Below are 12,505 nucleotides of genomic sequence, written 5' to 3' on the forward strand. Positions count from 1 at the left end.
TTATTCAAAAATAACTTAATCAGTTCAGTGTTGTTGGTTTTCATTTGTTTTACGTTTTCCTTGAATGTCTTCTGGTCTCTTACCAATTATGCTCTAACCCTCTGAATTATAAGCTTAACTGGGGAGGAAGCCTCCTAAACCCGTGCACATTCTGTTGATGACACTGCCTGACCACCTGTGGACCCCAAGAAGGGAGGGCCAGGCCAGGATAAAGGGAGAGGAGGGCTTGTCTGCTGTACATGGTCTAACTTCTCCCAGAGTTTGACTTGGGCTCTTCTCTGATATTTGAGGGAAAACTCTCAGAGGAAGGAGGTCCTGCTCTCATCTCCTCAGATTACATCAGCTTCTGTGAAACGACCCATCAGGATGGAGCTGGAGCACCCCAAGCTTCCTTCCAGCACCATGTCCCAGCTTCTAGGTTTCTTGGCTGTATCCTTGGGAGAGTTGGAGCATTTTTCCTGGGCTAGGAAACCTAGAAGCTGGAGTCACAGTGCTTTCCTGTAGGTACACACACAAACACACAAGCCACACAAACACACGCATGCTGCATGCTGACAGGAGCAAACCTGCCTGCCTTGCTCCATCAGTACCCGCACAGGAAAGATGAAAACACTGCAGTTCCTGCTAAAAGGAGACTCTGGGGATGAAAGAGACAGAACATGGAAAAGAAGGCAGGTTATATCACAGAGGGAGAACGGGAAAGAAGAAGGAAGAATTCTAGTATGGAAAGGGACACTAGTGGTAGGGAAAGAAATTTTATTTTCAAGCTTTAAGAGAATATTACAAACAACAGAGAGTTTTAAAAAACCCTAAAAACTAGTTTAAAAAAGTACTTGACAGTGTCCTTTTAATACCCAAGGATGATGTGGTCATTGTGCAACGACAACAAGAAACTCTGCAAGTGACTACCCAGTGGCCTTCCCTGGCAGGGTCCCAGGAACCAGCAGGTGGGCTCCAAAGATGGTGTTCCCTGTCAGGACCCTTGGCCTGCCTGGCTTCACAGGAAGGACCTGGGAGCACACAGCACTGAGTACTAACCAAACCACCTCTTTGGAGAGGGTCCCCAAGCAGTAGGGAATACTTAACCAGGTTTCCATTTCTCACCTTGGGGTATATCAGCCATCTTCTGCTCGTACCACAGCAGCTGTGCTGGGAGACCCAGGTGGGAGGGGACATATGGGATGGCCTTCTGTGCCTGTGCTCAGGTTATAGAGGCATGGCATTGAGCCTGACGTGGTCATGGGTGGGCTGGGTAGTTGGGAAAGTTTCTCCTGGATTGATAGCATTGAAGGCTGAACCACAGCAGCAGGACTGTGCTTGTGTTACCCACCAGTAATCAAACTTTCCTTGTGGTGTGTGTGCATGTGTGTGTGTGTGTCCTGTAAACATCTCTGAATCAAATCACCATGAAATAGAGTAACAAGGGCACAGACAGACACCCATCTTTAAACCTAAGCCCTCTTTGACCCCACCTGAAATTGGAAGTTCCAGCTGGGAAAGTTCACATGGGAGGAGACATACCCTTGGTGACTCACACCAACATATCCCTCCCTGCGCCATCCATCCCAGGGTCCCTAAAGCCATTTGAATCATCAAAAAAATTCTGCCACAAGATGAGCCCAGAGACCCCAAAGCCGGTGTGTCCTCCCTACCAGCCCACATGTCCCTCCCCCTCCCCCGACTGCCTAGGAGCACAGACCAGGAAGAAACAGAAACAAGGTCAAGGATGAAACGGAGCAGGCTTCAAATGCTCTTCCTCTTGGTCACCTTTGCCTTTTCTCTCTGTGGCCTGTGTACTGCAGGCACCATCACCAGTCAGACAGTGTTGCCCTCCCTCAGCCTTTCCTCCTGCACCTCTGGATACATCTGGGAGGTCGTTGTGTTAGGCTCTGTCTGTCTGTATTGCCCATGGTTGCTGAGCTTGTACTGGTTTCCGTTGCTGTTAGCAAATGCTAGTGACTGGAAATCACAAAACTGCTCCTGGTGCCAGCCTCCCTCCAGCTCCCCCTTTTCCAGGGCTCCTGGAGGCCCACCACCTTCTGCTCTGGCCTTCCCACACCTGCTCCCTGGCCCCTCCCACCCGGCCTGTCTCCTGCATTCTCTCCCTTCCTCCCAGGGCTCTCCAGTCACACTGTCGTGACTCTCATGACGAGCTCTCGGCTGCCGCCCTGGGGACTCCGCTGTTCATGAGGTCTCAAGTGACTCAGGATGTGCAGGATGGTGTAAGCACAGTGGTGATTGGACAGAGGGCCTGAGGGGTGGCTGGTAACCCGGGCAGGGCCTTCTTCAGGGGCAGGGCTGCTGGCTGCCTCCTCTTCGGAGGAGGGGACATTGGCCTGGACAGATGAGGAGGTCCGGAGGTTTGTCCTGCCTCCTGATTTTTGATCCTCTAGGTCTTTTGCCTTGTCATAGTTCAGCACTTTCCACTGTTGATTGACAGCCTGCCACCTTTTAAAGATGCGATACACAGAGGGTCCCTCGTGGATGATGAGACCTGAGGCAGCAGGGAGAAGAGAAAAATGAAAGCTAAGCAAGAGATGGGGAGCCATTGCCAGGAGAAATCCATGGTCTCCCCCAGTTTACAAACAGATACAGGTCCTGAAGTAAGATGGGACTTATTGGTTTGGTTTATATTCTTCAAATCTACCTTCCAGCTCTGAGCCACATGATTCTCTTCCCATCAGAAGTCTAAGTCAGTCTCACTGGGTCAATCCTAGTTTCCTAGGCTGGACAAGTCTTCCTTCCGTAGGAGGGTCCGCCACACCAAGTCATGAAATAGACAGTGTCTTTGCCTACCTCTCTGACTCCATTTGCCTCCTTCTTGGCTTGATGCAAACCAGATTCTTCCATTGAGGCACAATATAAATATCTTTTCCTCCCTGTATTATGTATCCATGGCACCCAGTATTTAGCAGATGTTGAATGAATTGTGTGCTTTTAAAAGCAGCATATAAGAAAACTTGTGGTCATTCCACACCTGCTGAATGATGTCTGAAATTCTGCTGGTTAGTTCCTTGCACAAATAGCCTGATGCTGCTGAAATACAAAACCCCTAGAAGAGATAATGTGATAGTTGTACTGGCCAGAGGCAGAGGTAGAGTGGAAATGGGCCACACCAGGCAACAAGGCAAATCAATAGTGTGCGCCTACTGTGTGCAAGCACTGGATATACTGCAGTGACGGAGACAGTGTCTTGTCCTTAGAGAGCTTACATTAAGGTGGAGAGACACACAATAGGGCAGAAACCAGACTATTTCAGATGCTGACAAATGCTACAAGGAAAATAAAGTAGGGTTAGCTAGCCACTGGCTACTGAGTCAAGGGTCCTATTATAACAAGTTGGAAAAGAGGTGGTGATATTTAAGTTAAAATTTAAATGACAAGGAGGGACCTCTGCAAAGATCTAGAGAGTACTCTAGGGGTAGGAAATACAAGTGCCAAAGATAGGAGGTGGGGATGAAATGAACAATGGTCAGAATGAAGGTCTGCGTGCCCAGGAGTGTTAATGTGCAGGGAGATAAAGTGGATAGAGGCCAACCCATGGTTGGGTCTTTAAGGCCATGACAAGGAATTTGTATTTAATCCTGACTATAACGGGAAGCCACCGAGAGGCTTACTATGGGGAATGATGGAATCTGATTCACCCTTCAGAAAATTCATTCTGGTGCAGGCATGGACAAGAGTAGGAGGGGATAATTAAAGGAAGTGATGTAGTAACTCAGGTTGGAAATGAGAGCAGCCAAGATTAGGGTTATAGCTGCAGAGACAGCGAGACATTGTTGGAGGCAGGATATATGCTGGAGGAAGATCTGACAGACCTGCTGACAGGAGAGGTGTGAGCAAAGAGAAATATCTGGACCACTCTGAAGCTTCTGGTCTCAGCCAGTGGATGAGTAAAAGTGCCATTTGCCATGATGTGGAGGGCACCAGGGTCAGCGGGTGGACTTGTGGCACTGACTATATTAGTTATGGCTGCAGTAACAAATGACTGCACATTTACTGACCTAAAGCCACAGGCATGCATTCGCTTACAATTCTGAAAATTAGAAGGCTAAGTCAGTCTCACTGGGCCAAAGTGAAGAAGTCACCAGGCCTGGGTCTTCCTGAAGGCTTTGAGGGAGAATCTGTTTCCTTTTTTAGCTTCTAGAAGTTGCTGGCATCTTCATCTCTTTCTTGCATCATTCCAACCCCTTTCTTCTATTGTCATATGTCATTACGCTTCTGTCATCAGATCATTCTCTGCTTCCCTCTCATAAGAATATTATGTGGGGCCCAACTGAATAATCTAGGATAATCTCAATTCAAGAACTTTAAATTAATATCTTTTTCCATCTAAGGAAACTAAACAGCTAAGAGATTAGGACCTGAATGTCTCTGAGGGTCACCATTCAGCCTACAACAGTGATTAGTGATATTTTTGTCATGAAAATCTAAGATGTCCCATGAGAAATCTAACTGAAAGGTCAGGTGGGCAATTGGACCTGTGAAACTGACGTTTAGGGATAAGTCTGGCCTGAGACCTGTGGCAGCAGGGAGAAGAGAAAAACGAAAGGTCTTGGGTGTAGAGGTGGTGCTGTTATTTGAATGTGTCATCTTTAAAATTCAGGTGTTGCCAGTGAGATAGTCTAAAGAAGTGAGGCCTTTAAGAAGTAATTAGGCCATGAGGTCTCCTTCCTTGTGAAGGAGATTAGTCTCTAAAGGACCTTAACAGAGAAAGTTGGTTCTTTCTTGCCCTTTCATCTTTTGCCATGGGAGAACATAGCAAGAAATCCCTCAATAGATGTCATACAGTGATATTCAACCTCCTAGACCCCAGAATTATTATAAATTTCTATTATTTATAATTTACAGTCTTGGATATTTTCTTATAACAACCCAAAACAGAATAGGACAGGTAGACTTTGAAGCCTTGGAAATGCTGAGATATTATAGGATAGAAGAGGGCCCATGCAGATCCCTGGGCTTCTGATGTTGGTAGAAGGTGTTTGGTGGAGGCATTGGCAGAGGTATAGCCAGCAGAGAGGCTCTGAAGAAGCCATCAAGAGGGTAGGAGCAAGTCCAGCCTGCGCGGGGGAGACCCATAAGTTACACGAGGATGTGTCAAGAAAGAGAGCATGGGCTCTCTCCTCCAGCCGACCAAGATGCCAAAGGGAAAGAAGGCCAAGGGGAAGAAGGTGGCCCCGGCCCCCGCCGTGGTCAAGAAGCAGGAGGTTAAGAAGGTAGTGAACCCGCTCTTCGAGAAGAGGCTGAAGAACTTTGGCATCAGACAGGACATCCAGCCCAAAAGGGACCTTACCCACTTTGTAAAATGGCCCCGCTACATCCGGCTGCAGCGGCAAAGGGCTATTCTCTATAAGCGGCTGAAAGTGCCTCCTGCGATTAACCAGTTCACCCAGGCCTTGGACCGCCAAACAGCCACCCAGCTGCTTAAGCTTGCCCACAAGTACAGACCCAAGACCAATCAGGAAAAGAAGCAGAGGCTATTGGCCCGGGCTGAGAAGAAGGCTGCTGGCAAAGGGAATGTTCCCACAAAGAGACCACCTGTCCTTCGAGCAGGAGTCAATACTGTCACCACCTTGGTGGAGAACAAGAAGGCTCAGCTGGTAGTGATCGCACATGATGTGGATCCCATCGAGCTGGTTGTCTTCCTGCCTGCCCTGTGTCGCAAGATGGGAGCCCCTTACTGCATCATCAAGGGGAAGGCTAGGCTGGGACGTCTGGTTCACAGGAAGACATGCACCACTGTTGCCTTCACACAGGTTAACTTGGAAGACAAAGGAGCTCTGGCTAAGTTGGTGGAAGCTATCAGAACCAACTACAATGACAGATACGATGAGATCCGTCGCCACTGGGGAGGCAACGTCCTGGGTCCAAAATCTGTGGCTCGCATTGCCAAGCTGGAAAAGGCAAAGGCCAAAGAACTCACCACTAAACTGGGATAAACGTACACTGTTTCATTTCCTGTACATAAAAATAATAAATTGTCTTTCATCCAGTGTCTTGGCAATAAACTTGTTTCAGGCAGTAGCAAGGGCATGCCCCATAGTGTGAGAGCTTTAGAAACTCATTGTGTAACTTGCATAAAAAGGCTGTATATACCAGTAAAATGCTCAGAAACCAAGCCAGGGTTTTGTGATTGACCAGTCACTGTCTTATTTAAGGTAGCAATGAATGTGAGTCCATAAAGCATTTATTTATACTGATAATACATGATCCAGTAAAATCAAGTCTCTTGAAATGCCAAAAGAGAGAGAGAGAGAGAGAGAGAGAGAGAGAGAGAGAGAGAGAGAGCGCGCGAGCATGGGAACTCTTCAATATTGTTGAGAGGGCAACTCAGGTAAAGTGAGGTATGGCCATTGGCTTGGTGGGCATAGGTGGAAGTAGAATGATAGAAGTGGTTCTCATCCAAGTGCATCTTTGTCTCCCAAGAGATCATCAGCTAAGGTGGAAGGGATCAAGGAGGATATGTTGAGTTTTTGTGGAGAGAGAAATATCTTGGAAAGAGTGCATTTTTTAGGTAGGTGGGATAAAATAATCTGGCTGCATTGAGCCCCTATTTGAGATTTGTGGCCATAAATCTCAAGTGTGTTTAGTCATAGGTTGTGTAATTTTTCTCCACATCTTCAATTGCTTGCTCAGGTATATGTGAGGAGTAAGAAGGTTATAAGTTTAACTAACATAAATTGCTTTTCTGGGTAAGCAGATATGACAGTTATTCATGTTTGCAAGTAAGTGGTATCATGGTGGACCTTGGAGTCTAGGCTGGGAAGGGAAGAATTGAGAATACAAAAGATGATCATGGAAAATAGAGAGTGATAGAATCAAGGGCAGGAGGTGTTCATGAGGCTAGAGAATTGCTAGTCAGTGAACTATAAGATTGGATGATGGCCAGACTTAAATCCGGATTTTGGAAGTAATGTGGTTATTAATGTTGATGGGTCTAGGGAATAACCACTTGATTATGGGTCTAGGGGGTGACCACTTGATTAGGGGCTGAAGTGGGCTAGAAGAAAAGACCCTTGGAGTAACAGAGAGGCATAAGCCATCCTCAATGCTACCAGATGAAGTATTCTCTTTTTATAACAAGTATATTTTAATATACTCTTTCCTATCCTGAAATCAAATTCATAAAACTATTATAAACTACTATGATTTCTTTAAAGAAAAATAATGGGATGCCCTAAAACATAAAGCAATAAGGGAAGATATTTGTACCAAAACAATGTAAATTTCAACATAAATCCTGGGGCACAACTGCATTAGAAAATAAGCAAAGCCCATGCATTTCCAGAATGCCTCTGAAGGGGATGGTGCCACTGCTGAATATAGATGCTATGGGCAAGAGTCATGGAGGGGCAAGTGAGCCATCTATATCAGGAAATGTAGGCAACAGAAAGGAGGCAAAGAAAGATGACATGCATTTCAAAGGGCTGGGGCTTTGGAAGGAAAAGAGGAGAGGCAGTGTAATAGAAGTAGTGGGGAGCAAGAAGCACATGGACCCATCTCCAGGCCCCACAGACTACAGTGTGTGGGAGAGAGAAGAGCCACCGCTAGGGAGCCATGGGGAAAAGGTGTCCTCAGAAGACAGCTGTTTCAGGCAAAGGACGAAGAAAAAAACACCCAGAAGAGGTTGCTAGTGCTGCAGAGAGCATGATAGAAAGGCCGGGAATATGGGATGAGCACAACTGAGAAAGGATGGTTGTCCATATGGGAGGGTGAGTGGTTGCTGAGCTAGGCCTGGGATGGCAAGAGAGGTGACTGGGGCTGCCAGGAGGGATGGGATCATCCTGTGGGGATGGAGAACCCTGGGGAGGAGCCAGCTTGCAGGAGCAAATGGCAGTCACCTCCACCTCCTCAATGTAAAGCCAAGGAACTTGGTGGAACACCTCAAAGCTCTTGACGCTTCACCTACATGGAAACTCTATGAGACAGGAGCAAGTCACCAACTGCCACTTCACCTTCAATATCCCAAAAGGACCCCAAGTTGCACTTTGCCCAACAAGTCTTGAAGCATTCATTGGAAGGAAGACAGAGTCTCAGTGGTTGCTGGCCCTTTATTAGGGTCATGCCCCTTTGAAGAGCTGATGCAAGGTAAGGATCATCTCCCTGGGGAACAAAACAAAATCCAGACATCCAAATCATTCTTACAGATGCAGAGGGCTTGTGCTTCTCCTGAAGGCTTAACAGATTCTAAACAAGGAGACTTGCTCTCTGCCCCACTGCCTCACCCCTCCCGACTTCCTGTCCACCTCTTGAATATGCACCTGTGCCCCATTGGCACCGATGCCACTTCTTTGTCTATTTTTTCCATGAAGCTGTTCAAACACCACAGTGCTCTTTTTTCCAGGTTGCCAGCCCCTCGAGAACAGGGCCAGATCTGGTTGATTCTCTTGCTGCCAACACAGCATCAGGAGCATAATGAACCCTGGTGATGGTGGAGGAGCCTGGGGCCTGGACAGAGAGAAGCAGGATCTTCTGAAATGCCAAACTAACTCTTTCCAGTGAGAGCCACTATATTCACTGCTTAATTAGCTTTTCGATCAGACAATTTTACCCTGATTGAAGAGGATGGCTTGAATTTTTGGTCTGAACACTGCCTTTTAATTATCTTTCTAGCATTCAGGAAGTAATTAAAACATTTTAATGGAGAGGTGGCTGAAGGGGAGGAAAGTGCACCTGTTTTTCTAGATAATACTTGCTTGGCAAAAGTTGGAAAAACACAAACTACCTCATTCACAACCATTTCCCACAGCCCTTTCTATGCTTCCTGCTTTACAAATTACGTATTGATTCTTTGGATGGAAGGATTTTTAGCAAATGGGGAAGATGGGTGGGGCTCATTTGATAGGGCAGGTGACTCGGGCAAGTTGAGAAGGATAGGGTAGGAAATGGCAGTGATAGAAGAAAGAGGTTGATTTTAGATGAGGAGGAAAGAAAATTATTGATGAAGGGGATAGAGAAACAGAAGAAAATGGAAATTAAGCTGCATGGTAAAATCAGAATCCCAGCAAATGTGATTGAGCCCTTTTCTGGGGGTTTCTATTTAATTTAATGGCTATCTAGTAGTCACCCACAATGCCCCAGCCCTGGGCTGTATTTGCAGAAAGCCCAGTTCAGAAAGAATTGCATCTTCACCTTTTTTCAAGTCTCTCTACCTTTGGAGCTCCTCTTCTTCACACAGGCCTAGACTCCATAGATTGTCAGACCCGTCTTTTGTTATCATCTCTCTCCCCCATCCCAGTGTCCAGCAGAAATGGCCCTTTGCTTGGCCAGTGAGGATGGGAGGGAAGGCAGTGCCCCTTCACACCCTTTTACATCATACAATGGCAGAGTTCTCCCGATGAAGTGTCCCCCTCCTCCTCTGCTGCATTTTGATCACTGGCTCCTGCTACGCCCAGAGCAGTGAGGGACACCTAATTTAGTTTAGTAGACCTTCCGTAGGACCTGCTATGTGCTTCTCTGAGCACCTATGATGGACAAAATCATGGGTTCCCACCATGTGTGGAATGACAGGTCTGGGCTAAGAGAGAAGTTTATAGAAAAGCCTCTGATTCCCTCAGTAATGCCAGAGTCCCTTCTCTGCCCCCACCTCCTGTTAGAATCCTGGTTTACGTGGCATAAAAATTTCCAAAAATGCTAGATTGGTGCTCTTCAAACTTTAGCAAGCATTGGAATCTTGGGACAGCTTGGTAAAGGAAATTTGGGGCCTTACCCCTGGAAAGTTTGACTCAGAAGGTTTGGGATGAAGCCTGAGAATCTCTTCTTCTTCTTCTTCTTCTTCTTCTTCTTCTTCTTCTTCTTCTTCTTCTTCTTCTTCTTCTTCTTCTTCTTCTTCTTTCTTCTTCCTTCTTCCTTCTTCCTTCTTCCTTCTTCCTTCTTCCTTCTTCCTTCTTCCTTCTTCTTCTTCTTCTTCTTCTTTTCTTCTTCTTCTTTTCTTCTTCTTCTTCTTCTTCTCTTTTTTGATACTGGGGAATAATTCCAGGGTCACTTTCCACTGAGCTTTATCTTCATCTCTTTTAAAAAAAATTTTTTTTTAAGGCTGACCTCAAACTTGCAATCCTCCTGCCTCAGCATCCCAAATTGCAAATTTGAGACATGGCACACTGTATACAATCTGCATTTCTAAGAAGCCTTAGGTGATGCTGATCTGCCTGTGAGTGGGCTACACTTTAGTAGCACTGCCTGGAACATGGTTCTTATGGCTGACCATTGCTTCACAGAAGCACCCTTATTAAATCCTTTTGGCATTTTTGTCTTTTGAATTTTCATTGCAGGAAGCATTTGAGTAAAGATGAGCCTGCCTTTACTCAAATGCGGCCCCTAGATCCATCTTGCACTACCTCCTTGGGGAGGCCCTCAGCAGTGGATCCTGGCTGTACCTGTGAGAAGCATAAAGATGAATCCCTGGAGAATATTTTTTCTTTTTAACAGTAGAATATATTTTGACATATATATAAAAACATGGGTTACATCTTATTCTAAATAGGATCCCAGTAGATTTTTGGGCTCCATGATTTCGAATTAACTCACTCACCAATGAACATATACTGAGCATTAAAATTTCTGCCACTTACTAGCCTTGTGGCTTCAGGTAAATGATTTCCTCTTCATCAGTTTTCTTATCAGTAGATTGGAACCAATACCTGCTTACTCAGAGATAAGATGATGAGTCCTGTGTGTGGCATCCAATACACAACACTCAAGGCCACATGAATTGATTGTCATCAGGGAGACCATAGGACACACCATCTCTGCCACCTTCCTTGTTGGCAACCTGTTCCCACCACAAGCACCTCTTCTTCCACTGAACTGTTCTTCCCAATTCTCAGGTTGAGTCACTGTGTATTGATGGATAATATGCCTGAGATGAAAGATGCTCTAGAAACTAATGGATTCTATAAGAATGGAAATAAGCCCTCCCTCCTGCACCTCTTCTCCCACCACCAAAGCCTTCAGTACTGCCAGTTGAGGGGCACCCCTCCCCTACAGAATTTCCCTCTTAAACAGCTCTAAGGTGGGACCTAAAGTCTTAAACTGAGGTGCCACCATGACCAAACACTCAGCTTCCAGATTTTACTGGTCGAAGACCCACCCTGTTCAGAATTATACTAAAAAACATTGAACAAGTGTGGGAAAGAAAGAAACATAACCAGCTATTTTGGTGGGTTTAGGGGAGTGCTACTAGAAAGCACCAGATTGGCTACTACCTGCCCAATATTTTCCAGGGTTGCATCTTCATGCTTCTCATAGGTGCAGCCAGGATGCACTTCTGGGGTCTTCCCTGAGGAGGTGGTGAGAGGTGGATCCAGGGGCCGCATTTGGGCAGGCTCATCTTTACTCAAATACTTCCAGCAGTGTAGACTCAAAGGACAAAAATGCCAAAAGAATTTGATGAGGGTGAATACAAAGCTACTTTCCCTTCTGTTTCTGTTCCTTCAATGCTACCCCAGGGAGTAAGTGTCCCCTTGAAAGTGACTTCTGTTAAAGTACTCTTCCTAGTGGCCCTTGCTGGCCTGGTTGACCTTGGTCAAGCTGTATAGTGTTTCTCAAGGCCTCTGACTCAGCCATTCCAGTCCCTCTGATCACCTAGGGCAGTGCAGACCTAAAAAAACCATTCCCTAGGAAACCAGTAAGAGCCTGAGATGCTTCAAAATGAAGTGAGTCTAACCCAGTTGAACTCGGTAGGGGAGAGAAATTCTGAAATCCCAAATATGCACCGGTATCCCTGAGGGGTCCATTCCTGGGAAGACACATTTGGGGGAAGATACATCCCAAAATATTTGGGGATATTTTTCTGTGTGGATTTCCTTATGAGGTTTAGGACTTTCACTATCTGGACAGAATGCCAAGAGAACTGGCATCACCTCAGTCACACTGGGTCATATTAGTGCTTAGAGGTGATGATGAGGGTCATGGTTGATGATGATGGTGACAGCAACAATAGTCTATATGTATTTAATGCTTACTATGTTTTGTCACTTTAAAAGAGTTTTGCAAAATAAACTACCTCTCACAGAAATCCTATGAGGCAAGTGAGCTCAGAGAGACTAAATATCTTGCCCAGGAAGACAGAGCATGCCCATGAAGTGGGACATAACCCCAGGTTCATCTGAAACAAACAGCGCATGTCTGGGGGGCTTCTCCATGTTCCAGGTCACATGCACCCCTCAAACAGTGAGAAACTAAGGAGAAGATAATTTTTAAAAATTTTGCAGGTGTGTATACAATTTCTATTTGAATTCATAATGAGGTGTCTCTTGCAATGATGTGTTGCACAATTTTAACAGAGTGATTAATGAAGCAAGCTTTGGAATCAGATGAAATTGGGTTTTAGTTGGAAGACCTTAGGTGATACACATTTCATTCTCATTTTACGGGCATTATGATAGTTACTACATATAGTTGTAGGAGTAGATAATGCTTAAAACATATATGGCACTTTTTCACAGTACTTGGAACATAATGAATAAAAATGCTAGTTTTTATTTTATCATTATTAAATAAG

The 12,505-nt window shown here is 45.6% G+C and overlaps 1 protein-coding gene and 1 pseudogene across 1 annotated transcript in view; one reads left to right on the plus strand and one right to left on the minus strand.

Annotated features, from left to right (window-relative positions):
* Positions 1 to 2,126: 2,126 nt before the first annotated feature.
* The window catches only part of Marchf4 (membrane associated ring-CH-type finger 4), a 100,343-nt gene continuing 89,964 nt past the window's right edge, over positions 2,127 to 12,505 (minus strand). The window contains exon 4 of the mRNA XM_026402364.2: positions 2,127 to 2,494. Within this exon, the coding sequence (XP_026258149.2) occupies positions 2,127 to 2,494 (368 nt within the window). The remainder of the gene's footprint in view (positions 2,495 to 12,505) is intronic.
* LOC113192265 (large ribosomal subunit protein eL8 pseudogene) lies at positions 5,126 to 5,942 on the plus strand (annotated as a pseudogene).

The sequence above is a fragment of the Urocitellus parryii genome, chromosome 1 (assembly GCF_045843805.1).
Source record: "Urocitellus parryii isolate mUroPar1 chromosome 1, mUroPar1.hap1, whole genome shotgun sequence".
In the NCBI taxonomy this organism is placed as follows: Eukaryota; Metazoa; Chordata; class Mammalia; order Rodentia; family Sciuridae; genus Urocitellus; species Urocitellus parryii.